Here is a 19,673-nt window from a genome sequence, read left to right on the forward strand (position 1 = left end):
AACAAAATTCCTGGTTTGTTCTATCATTCATCTGTCATCTCTGACCAGAAAATTTTAAATTGATGTTAAATTTCATACCGTGCATGTTGGTTGATATCTCTGGATCTCGAGTCTTCAGTAATTTGACAACTTTTAGCCAAGCTGGAAATATTAAATCCTAAGGATATTAGATTGATAATGGGTTTATAGGCTGGAGGTCTAAAGAGACTGAGAAGGTGGATGACCCCAGGAAGACCTGTTCACACTGCGAGTTACTGCAGGTTTGTGCACATGGAGGTTAGTTCAGGTCCTTCTGTTTGTCACTTCGACCTCGGCCCAGGGCGCAGCCGTGAGCAGTGAGGTTTGTGTGTCTGGAAGCAGAGGCAGCAGGCACATAAAGCCCCAGTCTCCAGAGGAGAGGCTGTCTCCTCACCAGTATATTGAGGTCGTGGCTTTTCTGGAGGCTCTGAATGCAGAGCACGCAGGAGTAGCTGGTGATACAAATAAAAGTGATTATTCCTGGTATTTTGCAGGGAATTCCCTACAAATGCATTCCTGAGAGTGTGTCAGATCACTGCACCGTTACATGTTTCTGGGTTTAACAAGAATCTTGTAATAAACAAAAATTTCCTAGTCAGGACTTGCAGCCTGTTTCTGGTGTGCTGCCTGCAACTTTTCACCTCCATTTCACCCGTTCCAGGGGTTGTAATTACATCTGTTAATAGGGAACCTACAGAACCCCTGTCTCCATCATAAAAGTTACACAACCAGTTGCCAGGTGTGTGTTGCACCACAGGGAATCTGAAAGTATTTTTATATGTATGAGCCTATTTATTTTTCATTCTTGTATTGACATTTTTTTTCCCTGTTCAGATAGTGCACAGTTTATGCATGCAACCAGCAGTATAATTTCATTTCATGTCAAATGAAATATTCCGGTCAACCTGACATGAAAGCCTTCAGTGCTGGATGTTGTAAGGAAAGTGAAGAAGATGAAGGGCTCTTTTCATGTTGATGTTACCATTTCTACAAGTATTAACTCTAGATTCGTGTTTTAATAATTGAGTGAGACTGTCAGGCTTAGCTTATTCTCCAGATTGGAAATCTTTTGTTGTTTCAAGAAAGCAGTGTTTCCACCTTTAAATGTGATGACTTTGCCTGGTACAATAATAAAGGGCAATTCTCTCGTTACTCTGTTATATGGATGGCAAGGTTTTTTCTTTCCAAGGCGAGGGGAATTCTCTTTTTTTTCTGTATTGGATTTTGTTGAAGCAGGTGTAAGCAAGAGATGTTTAAGGGACAGAAGAAACAGTCTGAGAGCACGTGAACAAGATCTTTAGTACCGTGCTTCTCAACTGCATTTTGAAATTAATAATTTTTGCATTTTTTAGAAGCAGCCCACTTTTTTTGTTGTTGTTATTTTTATTGCAGGAACAAAAGCAACTGGTGCAACACATCTTTGTTTTTCATTCCAGGGCATGGCCAAGGAGGAGACAGAACTGCGGTTTCGGCAGCTGACCATGGAGTACCAGGCTCTGCAACGAGCATACGCCCTATTGCAAGAACAGGTCGGAGGAACATTGGATGCAGAACGAGAAGTTAAGGTCTAAATGGCTTATATTACATGAAAATAAGGATTGTAATTGTGTGGGGGTTTCCAGTTTACTTGCTCAGGTTGTTTTCAAGCTAAACTGGGGTCAAGCTGGGAGGGGTGCAGGGCCGGGAGTCGGCTGGGCTCTGGGGTCTCTGCCTCCACCAGCCCGTCCAGCATCCCCCTGCAGTGCTGCTGGGCGGCAGGAACCACCGTCACCACGGCCTGGTCTTCTCACCTCTGAGCACTTCAGGAGAAATTCCGAGATAATTTTTATGGGAAATCCTTACAATTAAGCTCTTCTATAAAAATTTAGGACAGATTGCCTTAAATGTTATACCTGGTATTTCATTCCTGCTGGGTTCTGTGAGATGATATGATTCCTCATAAAATGTTGAGAAATCTTATAGCTGAGATTCTTTTTCTTAACTAAATTCCAAAGTGTCCTATGCCAGACCATGTGGCTTCAAACATCTGGCACAAACTGTGATATTTATTATGAGTATGCTGTATATTACAAGGACTTGGCTGGACTTCTCACACGCAGAATGCAGGGCTGAATCCAGTAAATAAAGGGACAAATTCTGTTCTGGGCTAACAGTTTGAAGTCGAGTAGGAGAAATGTAACTGCAAAGTCTTAATTTGTCTCTGTGCTGCTGTGTGGACGTGTTATCCAGGAACACTCAGTCGTTGGAGGAGAGGGTGAGGGTGCTGGGAGACCCCCACATCACCCAGTGCCACGTCAGTGGTGCCTCCGGTGGGACCAGCACCACCTGCCACCGAGCTGGGACTGTCCCAGCCGCCGGCAGCTCCCTGGCCCCAGCCAGACAAACGAACAGCCAGGTGCCTCTAGCTCAGTTCCACCTTCACAGTAGTATTTTGGCTTTCCTAGCTATATAACTAGTCTGGTTTTCTTCCACTGAATAATTCCAAGAGTTAACTGCTGATTTCACCACTGTCTCCCCTGGCGAGTACCTCTCAGCCACCCAGATTTAGCAGCAGCCTTTGTCTCCCAGCGACCTCCCTGTTTGAGAACCACAAACCCTCTCTCTCTGGATGCCCCAAATGCAGTAAAAGTAACATCCCCAGGAGCATGTGCTCTGTTCCCAAGTGTTAGGGATTGCCCCTGTAAAGAAAACCGTAATTAAAGAAGACATGCTCAACTTGAAAGGTTACTAGATTTTACTTTTGTCGTAGTGAGACAAAAAGTGAGAACATCGCAGGTCATGCAAGCAAATAAGATCATTTTCACTGTAAATAACAAGATAAATAGCAGGTAAATGGTTTGAGGAAAGAAAATGTTCCATAAAATGATATTTAATGAATAAACCAGCTAATAATAATTACATTTATTCTCCAGAAAACACGGGTAGGAAGGTGCTGTATATTTAAATACAGATGAAGCTACAAGTATAGTAAAAGATGACACATGATGCATTAAGACCGTGGACAGGGTGTGAATGTGAAAGGAGGAACAGTTTGCCAGTAACGTATGTAGGGTCTGTTCTGAGCTTTTTAACTCATGAGACATTTAAAGGAATCAGGTGTGCTCAGAGTTGTGGCATAATCATTTTTATTTGCCTTCCTGGAGAACTGAATCTTGGCCTCACACTGGCTTTTTTAAACACTTGCCCTAGGAGAGGGAAGGCTGCACACTGCAGACTCTCGTTGCCAGCTGTAAGAAGCATTTTCTGGTTTGCTGCCCTGCTGTCTGCCTCGTGGGATGCTGTTTACATTAATCTTAAGTCTCATCATTATTATCCTATCTCACAGACTTCTTTTTATGATTAATGTTACGTGCTTAGCTGTGAATTTATTCTGCCGAAGAACTTTTAAAATTATTTGTTAAAAGTATTTGATGTTTTAAGTCTTTTCTGTACCTGTGTTAGCTTTTGTCTTTTAGAGGAGGTTTGATTTATTACTTTTTTCTTTTCCCCTCCTGTCCCACAGACACGTGAGCAGCTCCAAGCAGAAATACACCGCTCTCAGGCCCAGATAGCTGACCTGGAGAAGGCCCTGGCTGAGCAGGGGCAGGTAAGGCTTTGCCCTGCATGTGGGGGTGGGAGGGGCTCTGGAGACCTGCCTGGTCGCCTTGCCGCTAGTGCTGCAGGTGCTGGTGGGTGTTGATGTAGGCACAATAACCCCGATGCCACTTTGCAGTAGCTGTCTCATTTCACACAAAGCAGACGTGCTAGGGAAGCAATTCCCGTCCTTGTCCGTGGGCTGCCGTCACCTGCCCCGCACAGCCCCCATCACCACCGCACCCCTGATTCAGGCTTCAGTGGAACCTGTGGAGTGCTCATTCAATAGCACGTTAATTAATCGAAAAGAAAGCCCTTAATACGTGCGGTCTAGTTGGTTGTAAGGAGAGTCAAGCAAACATTTTGAAATCCCCCTCTCCACATCCACCTGGAGCAGTAACCGAACACCAGTGCCCAGCGCCCCGAGTCCCTCAGCGCTCCCGTGCTGGCCCCTGCAGGCAGCACCCCCTGAGCTGCTCCAGCGGGCAGGACGCCTCGTGGTGAGGGAGAGCACGAGTCGCCTGGGAAAGGAGTCCCTGAACTCGCTACCTGAAGGCAAAGCGGGTGCCCCAGGCCTCGAGCACACTGAGAATTTCTCCGCGCGGCCAGAGAGGAAATGAGTTCCCGGGGTCCCAGAGCACAGGCTCTGGTCAGCACCCAGCTGACAGCCCGCCAGGCCTCCTCTAGCCCTTCGCTGCCCCCAGCTCAAAGTTGCTCTGTGTTGGTTTATTATGCATCTCCTGAAAATTAAATCCGTGAATAACAGGCCAGTTCCCTTATCCCTTTGATGATTTATATAGTATTGTGGTAAAGAGAAAGTATTATGAAAGAGTATCATGGTAAAACAATTGCGTTTGGCAAGAAGTTGGTCTACTTTAAAACCTCATAAACTACCAGTATCTTTGATGCTTAGGAGAAAATTGGGAAGGTAAAATAAAGGAAGAGTATTTATTTCCCAATGAAATGTTTGTTTAGCAAATGTACAAGAAATCTTTCCATGCCAGCAGCTTTCCTTGTAGCACCACAAGATTTTACTTTCTGAAAAGGAGAAAAGCAGGTGTTAAATTAGAAAGTGGTTAAACATTTCAAGGGAAGAAGGACGTGCACACACAGGCTGTGTATTTTCAACAAAACCAAAGTGGTTCTCCCCACGTGAAAACATTTGCTGTGAATGCTTTCCTTAAACTCAGAGTAGATTTGTGTATTAGGGCTGTTTGAAGTGCCTGGTTCAGCTGTTTGTGTAGTTCCATGCAGCCTGTTCATAGCTTGTCAAATCGCCTCAGTCGTTCTTTCAAAAAGGATTTATTTGAAATAGAATTGAATAATCTATGAAACTGCACTCTAGGAAATCTAGTCTAAGTGATTAAGATGAAGCTCATCACATTCACCCAAACACCTATTGAGCTCTGCTGTTTTCATGCCGTCAGGCATTATTAAGGTGACTTATTTTTGCCTTGATGTGTTAAGGCTCACACCTGGTAATTTTAATTCCTGAATTCACTGCAAGGTGTCTGCCTGCGCATGACTGGCTTATTCAAAGCTGGCTCCATAGTCTGACCTTGGCCTGACCTTGAGATGCACTCTGCAAAGCCAGCCCTGGGCAGGTTTGGGTGCCACTGCAGCGTTTGGTGGGTGACATTCAGTGCCTGGCCCCGACCAAGCTGTACTCCTGCCTGCTGCCTGCCATTGCATCCCTTTGGCCTGCAGTGCTGAGTCCAAATATTTGCCATTTTTCTATGTCCTTGCCTAGCCAGTGTCAGAGAATTCTCCCTCGTGATGTTGCCCAAACAGAAAAGGCCAGGTGGTGTTGGGAGTTCCTGCTTGGGTGGCTCTGAATGCAGCCGCACGGTGCCGCGGGGCGGGCGGACCCTGCGCCCATGGCCAGGAGCGCCCCAGCTGGGGGGGCAGCCCGAGCCCAGCGCCCTGAGCCCAGCGCCCCGAGCCCAGTGCCCTGAGCCCACCGCACGGCTCGGGTGAGCGAGGCCGTCCTGGCTGCAGCTCAGGGACAGGCATAAAGTAGCACAGTGAGGAAAACGTGAAAAGGAAAATGCACCTTAAACTGGGAGAGTACAGAGTTTAAAACCAGCTCTCACAGGGGCAGCCAAAGGTGACAAAGAAACAGGCACAGAGAATGAAGTGTCACAGACTGCAAATATCCAACCCCCAGCTGGAAGTACAAGACACCTTCCCAGGCTGTGTCTGGCTTGTGTCTTACTTTTCCAGCCAAAAAACCCAAACAAACAAACAAAAAAACAGAATACCCCAGAAACAGAAAACGGTTTTTGAGAACTTTATGATAATACTCAATCATTGGCTCCTTACCCTTTCCAGCTTGACCTCATCTTATTGTTAACCTTGCTGATAAACAGCATTCTGGGTTCTGTGGTTTTATATATCCACCAGACTAAGAAATTCGTTTCAGGGTAAAGTTTATTTTGCCTAGTGTTCAGAAACATATAACTTGTATTGTATTCAGTATAATTGAAATTTTATATTAACTTCATAGCTAGAAATATCCCTTTTAATGCAAACAAATCTTTTATCTGAGAGTGGGGTTTTTAATCATTGGAATGTTTCTATGCTGTTTGTATACCACAGGCTGTTAAAATAAGGCAGAAAGGGTGAGCTTTCATATTGTTGGAAATAATGGAATTACAATTTCATATGCAATATTATTTTGTCCCTCTGGATGTGTGATTTAATGAAATATTTGCTACTGTGGGCTAAATGTTGCCAGCTTCACCTACAATATTGGTCTTTTCTCTTGCCAGGACATGAAGTGGATTGAGGAGAAGCAAGCATTGTACAGAAGAAATCAAGAACTGGTAGAAAAGGTGTTCAACATTTCTTTTCATATTATCCAATAATATTTGTAGCTAAGGACTGCAGGAGGTGCAATATTTTCATCTGTATCATAAACCTCTACGGGAAATTATTGGCTTATAATAGCAAGATCCTTACAGCCCTGTCAGAAAAAGTGGTTTCCTGGCGTTCCCTCTTGCCCCGTAGGGTGTCCCGGTGTGAGGACGTGGCTGTGGGGAGGAGCCCCCCGTGCCCCCGGCGCTGCTGCTGTAGCCCCCACTCGTGTTGGCCCAGGGCCGGGCTGGGGCCGGGGCGCTGGCGCTGAGCCCGACCTCCCCGGTGGGCTGGGCGCATCTGCAGAGGGTGCTGACACGCCTTCCTTTGTGTTCCAGATAAAACAAATGGAAGCGGAGGAAGCTCGCTTAAAACACGACGTCCAGGACGTTAAGGATCAAAACGAGCTCCTGGAGTTCAGGATCTTGGAGCTTGAAGTGAGCGCGTGTGGCAGCCGGGTCCTCCCGCCTGCGCTGGGCGGCGCGAGCCGTGCCCGGGGCACCGAAGCCCTGGGAGCTTCACCCTGGGGAGTTGCATGGCCCTGAACGCGACCAAAGAGTTTGGTACAAAGTGCTAGAAAAAGAGGGGAAAAAAAAAACCAAACAAGCACCCAGGGATCAATACTGGTATTCTCGATAGGTTGTTCTGGCACTCTCACTCCTTGGGTAACTGTAAGATCCGGAAGATCGGCTCATGATGTAGATACACATTTTACGGTATTCCATCTGTCCTGAAAATGCAAAGAGATAAAGCCAGAACAGATCATATGTGAGAAAGAAAAAGGAACTCTTTTTGCATTGCCAGAAATCACTGCTGCATTTCACCTCTGGCTAAACCAGCAGAGAAGGAATCACGTGGCCTAGACCGCTCTGTTTACTCCACTCAGCCTTCTCTTTTCTGTAGTGTTACCTGTAGAAACAGAATCTATAAGCTCTTGGAAACCGTTTTCCAAATTCTCCAAAGGGAGATTGACAAAGCAGCCACTTACAAGAATTTAAATGCTATTTATGTTACACTAGGCATAAGTCTATAGTTTTGTTCAAATATGTTATGTAGTCAAAGTAATAGGTAAGTGGTTGTGACCGCTGCCCAGTGAAGAAGCACGGTGGGAAAATCTTCGCAGTGTTAATGAATCAATCGACCCTGCTTTGTGGGGAGGAGGAGGTGCTCCCTCTCAGCCCCGAGTGCCCTCACAAAAGCCTGGGGTCTGGCAGAGGAAGGGCTCCTGCCCCGGCTGTTGGTGTGAGTGGCCACGGGTGGGCAGGGGGGGTTCCTGGAGCAAAGCCCCTCAGCTCAGCTCAGCTCAGCTCAGCAGCACGTGGCTTAGCGCCGGCCTTGGCTAGACCACGCTGCCCCACTCTCGGGGAAGCTGTGACCTGTGACACAGGTCGTGGGTCACCAAGCCATGGTTGTCGTTTCAGGAGAGAGAGAGACGGTCGCCTGCCATCAACTTCCACCACGGTCCTTTTACAGAGGGGAAGAGCCCTCTCCAAGTCTACTGCGAGGCAGAAGGTGTAACAGTAAGGGATTCTCATTTCCTATTTTCCTCTCCCTAAATAAAATCAGACACTCTGTTCTGACTCCTGGTTTTCCATTTCTCTCTTGTTAGGACATAGTAGTATCAGAGCTGATGAAAAAATTGGACATTTTAGGGGATAACGCCGTAAGTGTATGTTCCTTTAATAAATTGTGCATGCTTTGGTGAATATTTGTCCTCCTGTTAAGTTAGCAAAGCCTTCTTGGTTTGCTACTGCGCAGCCTGTCCTCCCCGTGGTCAGAGACTGGGCTCCCACCTGAGCATTTTCTGGCTTTTTAAGGTTCTGTTAACAGCTGTCTGATCAGAGCCGTGCAGGGGCTTGGTGGCACAAACAGCTTTTCATTTTTTGATGATTTGGAAAATATTTTGAAACTGGTGTTTTCGTCTGGCCACTGTTCCCACATGGTTTCTTTATTTGCTTACTTTTCATTTGCTTTGCTTTTGCGTTTTAGCAGCCATGTGCTTTAATTTTGTCTAATAATCTATAAACCTTCGATAGCAACCAGGGTATTAAACAGAAAGTTCCAACAGCAGCATGAAAAGAAGAAACAAATAATAAGAAATTTGAAAGTATTTCTCCTTTAGCAAATGGAAGCGAATCATTCCACATACAGTTATGTATAGAGAAGAGGTACATGCCTTGTCTCTTCTCCCTGTCCCCTCCCCTGTCAGCAGAGCCCCAGAGCCCCCGTGCTGTGAGGGGCAGAGGGAGCAGAGCCCCTCTCTAGCCCAGGCTCTCGCAGAGCCCTTGCTCACAGCAGGGTTCTTCCCTGGGAGACCCCCCCACTGACACTGGCTCTGCAGAAGGGCCCCCCCATCCCCTGAGCTCTCCCTGTGCCCCTGGACCGGGACCAGGATCATTAACCCTGCAGTTAATGATTTTCACACTGGCAGAAATAGGAAGGATCCTAAGATCTTGTGTGTGCAAAGATTAAAAAAAAAAAAATACAAGTTTAATCACTGATGAGCTAAGACTGATCCTGCTGATGTGCCGAGAGCTAATGCCCATCTCTCTGTTAATCCCTGTACTAACGTCTTCAGTGGAATTATTAATGTCAGGTTAGTTTTGTGCAGAGTGATTTGGAACAGTGTCCTGAACAGGCAACTTGGGCACAAACGGGAACAGAAAAAGTGATCTTTTCTCACATTTTCTATTCCCTTTTGTTTCCTCTTGGCTTCTTTATTGATATTAATGATCCCTAGTCTGTAGTGTTTTTTCCTTCTGATTTGTTTTCCCTATTACATAAAATAACTAACTTCCAGATGTGACACAAGGGAAGTTCCCAGTTCTCAACTCAGATAGTTTTGAGCTAACAGTAGACTGTTGTTATCACCTTTTTTTCCTCTGTTTTCACTTGCTTGACATCACAGACTCAGCCACCGGTGGCAGACCTGCCCCATGGCTGCACGTTGTCACATCTGGCTGTGAGGGAGTCTGGGAAAGTGAACCCGTGTCCTGCCTGTGTGTGAGTGATTCACAGAATCCCAGAACCATCTGGATTGTAAAAGCCCTTGAAGCTCCTCCAGCCCGACCATGAACCTCACCCTGACCCTTCCCAACTGCACCAGGTCCCTCAGCATTGGGTCAACCCATCTCTTAAGGATTCTGTCCTTTTCTGTGCATTTTCCCACTTGGGTTTCTGTAAAGCCCCCCCCCGGCAGCTTCTAGCTGCTTCCCGCTGAGTTAAATACTGCTTTGAGTAAGGCAAAGCCTTGAGAGAGCCCTCGGGAGCAGAGCAGAAGGTCGGGGGGGTGCAGTACATCCCCTGTGGAGTATGGGGTGTCTGGGGAGAGGCACAGAGCGGGGCTGAGGCACACAGCTGCCCTCCTCTGCCTCACAGGCAGCAGGGTCGGGGCAGGGGACTGCTCTCCCAACAGCAAAACACACCATTCCTATGCTGTGTGGACAGTTGCATTTTTAATGTAACGTAATTTGTTTTAAAAAAAATTACTTACGGCTATGGAAGAGATAATTTTGAGGGTCCTCGGGAGAAGCCTGCTCCCACCCCGGCCGGCCAGCGCGCTCCCTGTGCCCAGCCACGCGGGGTAAACCCGAGTTCAGCGTGGTGGCCCTGCTGGCGCTCTGACCCCAGCCGGTGCGGGGCCCAGCCTGGGAGGATTCACCTCGCCTGCTCCACATGTGGTCAGAGGAAGAGCAAAGTGGGGTGAAATGCAAAACATAGCTTCAGTACCTGAGTTTTTTAGAAAAGCAACAAAACATGGATTGAATAGCTAATGTCTTAAATGTTTTCCAAAATCATGGCTTGGCCGTGCAAAATCAGGACTGTGTGTTAACCCACCGTGCTGGTAGTGAACTGAAGGACTTAAGACCACATCTCGTTTCTCAGTGGCACATCATGCTAAGCTTGATCTTGTCTTGTCTAACTGTGTGTGTATTCCTTGTTGGGTAAAAATAGATCAGTGTCACCTTTTTTCTGGTAAATATGGGAATTTTAGAGAAATTAACTATATGTATGATAAGAATTCAGCATGAATAGTTACAACTGTTTTCACAACAATGTTGCATTACAATACTGGTTTTCTTTGCCTTAGTTCATTGTTCCTTGAACATATTTAATTTCATATTAATTTAATACAGCAGTGGCCCCAGTAGTGGATTAATAACAAGGCACTGGGATTTGTTGTAATTCTGTTCTGCTTTTGGTGCAGAATCTGACCAACGAAGAGCAAGTAGTTGTCATACAAGCAAGGACAGTCCTCACGTTGGCTGAAAAGGTAATAACAACTGCATCACTCCTCAGTGAACGTGTGTGAAAGCACCTGACCCCTCAGAACAGCCCACTTGAGGGCACTGGTGATGTGAATGATGGCTCCATCACAGAGCGCCTTGGTTCTTTATGTGGCAGTACACTTGGGCTAGTTTTCATCAAAATACAGGTGACATCCAGGCAATAGAGACAGACATTGCTTATTTTCAAGTGTTACTTAATTGGCAAAGCAATGTTAGAAGGTAAATGCCTAGGCTTGTAGTAAAGCTTTTTTCCATCACCAGTATATATAAAAGAAAAAAATGTAATGCTGTAGTTAATTTTTCCCCGGTTGTGTAGAGAATTTAACTCAGCACCCGCAGTGTGTGCTGGCGCACGCTGGAGTCCCAGGGGCAGCCGCAGCCGTGCTGCCTCTGGGCTGAAGCCCCGCTCTCCCTTTCCGTGCGCAGTGGCTACAGCAGATCGAAGTGACGGAGTCTGCGCTGCAGCAGAAGATGCTGGACCTGGAGAACGAAAAGGTACCCAGGGACGGGGCAGCGAGGCGGCGGGGAGGGCCCTGGCGCTGCGGCCTCGGCGCTGACGCCTCTGCCTTGTGTCCCAGGAGCTCTTCAGCAAGCAGAAGGGCTACCTGGACGATGAGCTCGACTTCAGGAAACAGTCCTTGGACCAGGCTCACAAGGTGAGGAGAATCGGTCCTGACTGAACTCTGACATCTTGATTAACTTTCTCGTGTGATATGGGTGGTCTTTCCTCTTAGAAAAACCCCCTGCTGCGGGCTGTCCTGCTTGTGGTGTGACCCCAGGACTAACGAGGCTGCATTCTAGCCAACTCCCCTGTGCCCTGCACTGATGATGAGTTCAGAGTTCCTTGTGTTTGCGTGGTCCTTGCAAGATCAGGACCTGAATGTTTATTTTTTATTTAGCAGAGGTTTCAGTAAACGAAGAAATCAATAAGAAAATTACTAACTTCTCTTTTCCTTCCAAAATAGAGATTCTAGCCTAGACATTTCCTTAGATCTTAGATTACAGCCTCTGTAACCAAACCAGCTGGAGGCGTTAGGTGATTCTGTGGATTTGAAACAAAGCTGCTTTTAGGTCAGGTTCGTCATTAGCTGATCCTAAGCCATTCCAACCATCTCGTCAGTCATTGGCCTCTTGTTTCCTTCAGTTAGAGAGAAGTTCAATACATCCTCACAAAAGACATAAAGGCATCATTTTTCATATCAATTTATTTACTTCTTTCAGTTCCATTTAAATCTTGAGCACAGTTACGCTTTCTGAGAAGCAATGAGTATTCCTGTCTCTTTTTCTGGATATCTGTTATCTATTTGTATCTCAAACCATTTGGGGGAGCTTTTACTCAGCACACTTTCTGTTCCTGTAAGGATGATTCTTAAGACCGGTTTTGCCAGATGCTGAGCTGTATCGGGAACAACGCCCATGCACAGTGGAAACCCCGGGAGTACACAAGCCCCTTGCCTGCAGTCTCAGCCCTGGAGCCACATTATCTCCCGCAGCCTCCAGCTGTTCTGAGAAGCTGTTTGGTGCAGCCAAAGGCTGAGCCTGTAGGACTCATCTTCAAAGATAAGCCCTGAGGGAGGTGATCCCCTGTGTCCTGGGCGAGTTCTGAAACACATCCGCATGCTCCGATTTATGGAAACTTGCAACAGCAGCAGAGTGGGAAAAGTCGTATGGCATCGCTTGAAAGTCCTGGTAGCATGCTGGTGTGGGCAGGAGGGCTCGGCCGTGGGGCCATGGCGCAGCACTGGGTTACTTGGCAGCCCTGTGTCAGAATTCCAGAATCATCTGGGTTGGAAAAGCCCTCGCAGCTCCTCCAGCCCAACCATGACCCTCCCCCTGACCGTTCCCAACTCCCCCAGATCCCTCAGCGCTGGCTCAGCCCGACTCTTCAACCCCTCCAGGGATCCCGGGGACTCCCCCCTGCCCTGGGCAGCCCATTCCAACGCCCAACAGCCCCTTCTGCACAGAAATCCTTCCTCAGAGCCAGCCTGACCCTGCCCTGGGCAGCTTGAGGCCATTCCCTCGGGGCCTGGCGCTGGGGCCTTGGCTCCAGAGACTCATCCCCCCTCTCTGCCCCCTCCTGGCAGGGAGTTGCAGAGGGCCAGGAGGTCTCCCCTCAGCCTCCTCTTCTCCAGACTGAACCCCCCCAGTTCCCCCAGCCGCTCCCCAGCAGACCTGTGCTCCAGACCCTGCCCCAGCTCCGTTGCCCTTCTCTGGCCACGCTCGAGTCATTCAATGGTCTTTTTGGGGTGAGGGGCCCAAAACTGAACCCCCTCAGCAAGGGGCGGCCTCCCCAGTGCCGAGCCCAGGGCTCAGATCCCTTCCCTGTCCCTGCTGGCCACGCCAGTGCTGACACAAGCCAGGATGCCGTTGCCCTCCTTGGCCCCCTGGGCACACTCTGGCTCATTCTCAGCCCCCCCAGCCCCTCTCTGACCGGCAGCTCTCCAGCCACTCCTCCCCAGGCCTGTAGCCCTGCTGGGGTGTTTGTGGCCCAAGGGCAGAACCCGGGATTTGCCCTCAGTGAAATTCCCCATTGGCTCCCTCTCCCTTGCACAGGCAGCCCAAGGTCCCAGATTTACTGCAGGATCCAGGAAAAACTCGCTGCTCCTTGGCTCTGCCGCTCGCGGAGAGGGAACCAGTGTCACACACGGTGCTCCAGCTGTGCAGGGCTCGCTGAGGGTTATTTGCATTTTCCTGTATTTAAAGGCATCATGCGAGTGTCCCCAGGCAAAGGGGTGGGCTCTACTCCTGGGCACAAGTGCAACCTGAAAACAGCAAGAAAGCTTCGTTCTGCCCAAAATGCAAGTGGCAACAGCTCTTCTGCGATGTACGATTTGTTTCCATCCTTGTTTCCTTTATGCCCTTGAGATGAGGAGCTGCTAATCTTCCCTCACTAACTGCAGCCAACAAGATTAACAGCTGTAACTGCTGAGCTTTCTGCAGGGTTTTCACTCCCTTTGGTTGCTGGCTGGGGATTTTGCTCCGAGAAGCACTTGGCTGGTGCAGAGACTCCTGACACCGCTGCTGCTCTGGAGACCATGAATTTCCCCACTCTCTTCCTTCTTGACAAGCCAGTATAACTGGAGAGGGACAGCGGTTGTATCACTGAGGTTTGGGGCCCAACAGAAATCTGTGTTTCAAATAACAGCGTTATTTGAAGTTACAGTTAGCAAGGACCTTGGCGTTATTTTTAAAAGGGAAAGCAGAATTTTCTTCTGAGATCTGATCTGATCTTCCCTGCAGAGACACCACGGTTACTGTCTTTCAGTCACCATCACTACCCCTAACTCCTGCCAGGGTGTTATTCTTGTGAGTGCTTGTACTCTTCTCTCCTGGCTCTGCTAAACCATTGTAAGACAACAGCACCAGGAGCCTCGGGTGTAAAAACTTGTTGAATTGTGCTGGATTATCACAACAGGCATCTGTGGCTTTTTCAGACAGAGGTCTAGAGGTTCAAGCTGCACTAGTGCAGCCGCGTTCTCCTGAGGCCACGGAGAGCTCTGCCAGATGCCACCAGCTTTGGAGAGGGTGTGCAAATGTGCCGTCAGTTGCTGCTTTGTCTCTTGCTCTGTATCAAACTTGCTGAAAAAAGCTTTTGGCTCGCTTTTGGCTTGCATGAGGAATAGCGTTTGTCTTGGGTGTTGAAGCAGAAGGCACTGTCCGGCAAGGTCCCCTGCCCTGGGAGGGTGCCGCCCTTGGTGACCCTGCAGAAGCCTTGCCAGTCCATTTCCTACACACTTCTACATCTCAGTAAACCTGGAGGCTGCACCCACCTGTGTGTGAGAGACATTTTCTGAGGCAGTACAGTAAAGGCTTTGCAGCCTGAGACTTGCAGGAACAGAGGCCAGCTACCACATGTGTTTCATCTGAGCATAAAGCCTCCTGGAGCTGGCAGCTCTGCCAGAGGAGGAGCTGGAAACGCCTTCACACGTTGAAGCTCGTTGGTACAAAATGCTGTAAGCACGCAGCAGGGAGTCGTTCCTCTCTGGAGGAGGATGGACTGGTGCCCTATCCTCTGCTGCTGCTACCAATAGCTGGGAAAGGTGAACCAGAGACTGAACACTGAATTTAAAAAAACACGTAACTCACAAAAGGAGTCTTTTATGAACCTCTTTTTCCTTTTTTTCTGCCTTTTCTCCCCACGGCCATCTCCCCACCTCCAGAAGGGAGCAGTTGACACCCACATACTTTTTGAGGCAGGTTAGGCTGAGCAAGGGGCCGTCCCGGTGCCAGTGCAGCTCAGAACCCCACAGCATAAAAGCAGCCTGAAGTATTTCCCCCCAGGACTGAGTTTTCTGCACAGTCCTGGGCGGGAGGCTCAGCACACAGCCCCTCCACCACTCCCCTTGCCTGACCAGGGTAGGGTTTTCAGTTCCTCACAAAATCCTCATCCGACCAGAGACAAGGTCAAGCTGACAGCCTTATATTGTTTTTGATTAGCAAATTCTGGAATTAGAAGCCATGCTCTATGATGCCCTGCAGCAAGAAGCTGGAGCCAAAATTTCCGAACTTCTTTCAGAAGAGGAGAAAGAGAAACTGAAGAGCGCCGTAGAGCAATGGAAGCGGCAGGTCATGAGCGAGCTCCGGGAGAGGGACGCCCAAATCCTGCGGGAGAGGATGGAGCTCGTTCAGCACGCGCAGCAGGTAGGCGCCGCTGCCGGGCACGGCGGGATCCGGGCGGGACGGCCCCCGACCTGTGAGCACCAGCCTCTCCTCATAGAGCTGTACCACAAACGGCTGCTCCTGGGGCCAGGCTTGGATGTGCCTTGGATGATCCTTGCAAACAGAGCATCTTGATTTTCATTAATTTGTCATGCATTCACAGAGAGCTCACCTACAGCTCAAAACCCAACTTTTTTTAGAAGCACAGCACATACAATTTATATCTCCAAAAATAATGTGTCTTCTGGGTACATCTGTATTTGGTTGGTTAATAAATATTTTTTTATTTGACATCTGACAGAGAATTAAAGAGCTAGAAGAAAGAATTGAAGGCCAAAAAAGACAAATAAAAGAGTTAGAGGAAAAGGTAAGGTAATGCAGATGAAAGTTATTGTATGTGCACATGACCATATATTCATTTCACCTTGGCTAAGAAAACAAACTTATAGGAAGTTTGTGTTTGTTAGTGCAGTGAGCTAATGTGAGAGCGCTCCAGGAAACCCATTTTCCATTGGCATTAGTCCCTCTGAGAAGGAAAGATTACCAGCTTACACTGAGTCTTTCCTTCTGTTGTCCTTCAGTAAAGTCCGAACCACAGGTCTGGGCAGGGCCGGGGGGTCCGTCTGCCCTGGGAAGGGAGCGGTGGAGAGCCGAGGGCAGAGCTCAGCACCTGCTCTGGGGAAGGAGCTCGGGGTCTTTTCTCCCTCCCGTCTCCAGCACTTGCACGTGCCAATAGCGCACGTGGCTGATGTCATCCAGCTTCCTCCAGCCCAGCCGTAACTGTTCAATTTTACCCTAAAATTACCCTCATCTGAACCCACCTATTTCTAGTGAAATTGCCATGGGAGAACTTGTTCAGGTACAACAGGGGCTGAGCTGGACTTTTCACCTGAAACTAAACCCAAACCTTAGCAATGTTGGTTTGGGGTATTTTGAGGTATCAGAAGAATTCGGCTGATTTTCTCCTCCCCGTTTTTCCTGAGGCCTTGGCTGTGGCTGGGCTGGGCTCCGCTGGGGCAGGAGATGACTCTCATCTGTCTGAGGGACGCGGGGGCTCGGGCTGAGCCGAGCCCTCGGAACCTACTTCACACTTTATGTTTCTTTTCAACTGAGAGTTTTGTTGCACTCTGTCTGTAACCACAGCTTATTTCTCAGCTAAACACACTGTAAACTCTGATTCTCTTTCTTCTCTTCCATTTTTTCCTCTCTTCCCTCCCCTTTTCAGTTTTTATTTTTGTTTTTATTTTTCTCTTTAGCTTTCATTCTTTGGTCATAGTCCTTCAGGCCACGTGCAGAAGGTAAGCCCCTGGTGACCTCTCCTCTTGTAAAGCATCAGAGGATGCTTCAGCAGTACTGGGGGGGTCTCTTGGGCGCCTCAGGTGACCCCAAAATGGAAATCTCTAAAGCCTTTAAAAAAAACCATAGAACCTAGGCACCAGCAGTCTAAAAGCTGCTCAAACAGAATTTCCTCCTTTGGAGGGAAGGACAAGGAAAGGGAAGAACACAGCAGGCTTAAAAGTAAAACTTCCAGTGAATAGGGTGAAGGCCCAGTCGGTGCTTATTCCTCTGACTACACGGGGGGTTGCTCCAGCTGATCCCTGCTGGAGATCCCTGGAAATCTGCTGGCTGGGCTCTGGGCTCTGACATGCAGCCGGGCTGAACCTCTTGTGTCAGCTTGTCCTGCCTCCAGGCTAAGCAGCCAGAGTGGTTTGGGGAGGAACGTGTCATTTAGAAATGCGTATTTCTCCAAGCATCATGCCAGAGGGCCTGGATATTGCCTAAATCCCCCCTTTTGCCACATAAATAGGAGATAAACTGCCAATCTGTGTGTGCTTCCAGAGATGGCAGAAATTCCCATGTCATGGATGGCATTGAGGGGAACATTCCCTGCTGGGCATCAGTGACAAAAGAATATGACATGAATCCTTTTTTATCAGTTGTACAATTCAAATGAAGATATAAATATCACCCTTACAGAAATTCCATGTGTGTTATTTTTGCCCAGATACCATTTTCTTTGATCCTTGTCTTTATATCTTTTCTTGTTTCAGCTTACTGAGGAAGCTCCAATTGCTTCTGTTGCTATCAACAGGCAGACAGCATTGATTACCAAGACAGAAAAAGAGACATTGCCATTTCAAAACCCCCAGATATCTCTCATATTTTGCTACTGGCGATGGAAGGTGCAATCTTTCTGTCCCTTTCTGACTGAAGCTGAACTAGGGTACGTGGAAATTTCTGCACAGGTGACATCTGCACCACTGAAATCTCTGACTGAGTGTTTTGAAAAGCTACAAGTAAGCCGACAAAGAAGAAATCCAGAAACCCCCTCCCTCTCCTCCAGCCACAGGCTCCTCCCTGGAGTCCTGGCTCTGCTGCTTGAACTAACCTTCAGTGGAAGTCCTGGCTCTGCTGCTTGAAATAGCTCTCAGCTTTACGTAAGGAGCGGTATACTAATTCAGATAAACTGAATATATTTTGGTTCCCTGCTAAGCAGGTAGTACATTGCTTCTCTGTAGAAGTGACCGTGTCCTGTTTTATATGTCACGCATTTATATTTGTTATCCATAGTTATTTAAAAATCTGTCTGGAAAGAAGATTTTAGGAAGAGTTCCAGAGGAGTAACTCATGAAAAGATAAATGTGAATGAAAATGAAGTGTTTTGTCCCAAGGTGTTTCTTCGTCACGCAGGGTACGTCCGATGGTTGAATATCCCACAAGCCCAGTTTTAGGGAAGAACGTGAAGCTGTGTTCTACAGATCAAGTTGTCGTTTTTGGGAGAGTTTTCAGTAGACCATGGCCTGATGAGAAAAATGGCACAATAATTTATAATTTGCTGTCCCTGGATGCTGACGAAAGGCTTACCATTGTCCCAGCAAAAAGTTCGACCTGGAAAAGAGTAAAACAGATCATCCCTGATCCGCGCGCTCGGGGCTGGGGGAGGCGGCGAGAGGGGACAGAAGATCTTGTCACCACGAGGCACCAGTCCTGCAGAGCCCGCGCCCAGCAAGGCAGATGGGGCCTCTAGAAAAACAGGGGGAGGAGGGGAAGCCCAGAAGAAATCCCCGAGTGCGACTGGGCGCAGGGGAGCCACGGGCACCCCAGAGCCGGGCTGCCCGGGAAGGCCCAGGAGCAGCACCCCCGGAGCGGGCGCCGTGAGGAACTGCCCATCCCCTGGGAGTGCGGAGGCAGCGCCGGAGCTCCTGGCAGGTAAGACGGGCTGATAACTGGAAACCTGCTTACTATAGATCATATACACCCCGGAACCTCCTTTACACGGCCGTTAGTCTCTCTTGCTGAGGTTAAAATACTTCGGATCGTAACACAGAGAAAACTCTGAAGTTACCAAAGTCTTGATGTAAACATTTATCACTGTTTCATTTCAGTAACTTAGGTGTTGAATTTTGGTGTGATATAATCACAGATTCTAACTTGATGGTCACTCTTAAAAAATTACTAGGCAGGTAATGAAATACACTGCCAAATTTGTATGAACAGCAAGTGATCACGCTGCTTTTAAAAAATACATATTTTTAATGCAGTAGGTGAAAATATTTTTCACTTTGGATTGAAAAAATAAATTCAGAAAAGTATTTTAATTCACAATTTCACTTTTTTAAAAATTCGTGCTAGTCATGAGTTGTTTGGCTGGTAAACATGATGGGGACAGCAGCAGCAGTCACCCCAGCGCTATCTGAAGTCGCCTTTTTTTAGAATATTGAAGAATATGGGAATGTTCAATGGGGGACTGGAACCCAGTGAGAGAGCTGGTGAGAGATCGCTGCTACCCCAGCCTGGGGGAGCCTGGTGTGCCTAGAAAGACCAATGCTTGCCGGACAAATTTATCTTGGCCAAAATGAGGGAAAATACTAAAATTTCAGAAAAATAACCCCCTGGAATAGAACTGAGTCACTCCTGTGGATGATGCTTGGCATAACTCAGTCAACAGGCAAATCAGAGCACTTGCAGTATTGCCTGGAGGCCGCTTCACTTCTGCTGGGGCTGTCCCAGCACCTGTTACGGTGACTGTGACTGGTCAGGCCTCTCACAGCGAATACCTCTCGCAGGACGTGTTTCTGCTTTAAAGGAGGAATTGTCTTGCTGTACTTCATCCCGTCAGTTTTCTTTTTTTCTTTTTTTTTTTTTTTTCCCCAAAATTTTTTCTAAGCATAACGTCTATCAAATCTGAGTTTGAACATCCCTCAGATCTTAAGGTGCTTGGCTGGAGGTTATTGATTTGCTGCTCTAGAGGAGATTACTGCTCCTCAAAGCAACCGG

General features: G+C 47.9%; 1 protein-coding gene across 28 annotated transcripts in view; it reads left to right on the forward strand.

The window, feature by feature from the left end:
* Positions 1 to 19,673, forward strand: part of JAKMIP3 (Janus kinase and microtubule interacting protein 3) — a 92,868-nt gene that overhangs the window by 60,590 nt on the left and 12,605 nt on the right. For 12 of the 28 annotated variants that reach the window (XM_074907987.1, XM_074907991.1, XM_074907986.1 and 9 more), the window contains 13 exons: positions 1,455 to 1,583; positions 3,521 to 3,604; positions 6,363 to 6,425; positions 6,786 to 6,884; positions 7,869 to 7,967; positions 8,057 to 8,116; positions 10,655 to 10,720; positions 11,163 to 11,231; positions 11,315 to 11,392; positions 15,174 to 15,377; positions 15,697 to 15,762; positions 16,652 to 16,693; positions 17,447 to 18,605. In XM_074907987.1, the coding sequence (XP_074764088.1) occupies positions 1,455 to 1,583; positions 3,521 to 3,604; positions 6,363 to 6,425; positions 6,786 to 6,884; positions 7,869 to 7,967; positions 8,057 to 8,116; positions 10,655 to 10,720; positions 11,163 to 11,231; positions 11,315 to 11,392; positions 15,174 to 15,377; positions 15,697 to 15,762; positions 16,652 to 16,693; positions 17,447 to 17,815 (1,428 nt within the window). In that variant the 3' untranslated portion in view covers positions 17,816 to 18,605. Of the gene's footprint in view, positions 1 to 1,454; positions 1,584 to 3,520; positions 3,605 to 6,362; positions 6,426 to 6,785; positions 6,885 to 7,868; positions 7,968 to 8,056; positions 8,117 to 10,654; positions 10,721 to 11,162; positions 11,232 to 11,314; positions 11,393 to 15,173; positions 15,378 to 15,696; positions 15,763 to 16,620; positions 16,694 to 17,446; positions 18,606 to 19,673 lie in introns of those variants that run through there. The other 16 variants (XM_074908006.1, XM_074908008.1, XM_074908012.1 and 13 more) reach the window with 10 other exon arrangements.

Source organism: Athene noctua, chromosome 5 (genome assembly GCF_965140245.1).
Source record: "Athene noctua chromosome 5, bAthNoc1.hap1.1, whole genome shotgun sequence".
In the NCBI taxonomy this organism is placed as follows: Eukaryota; Metazoa; Chordata; class Aves; order Strigiformes; family Strigidae; genus Athene; species Athene noctua.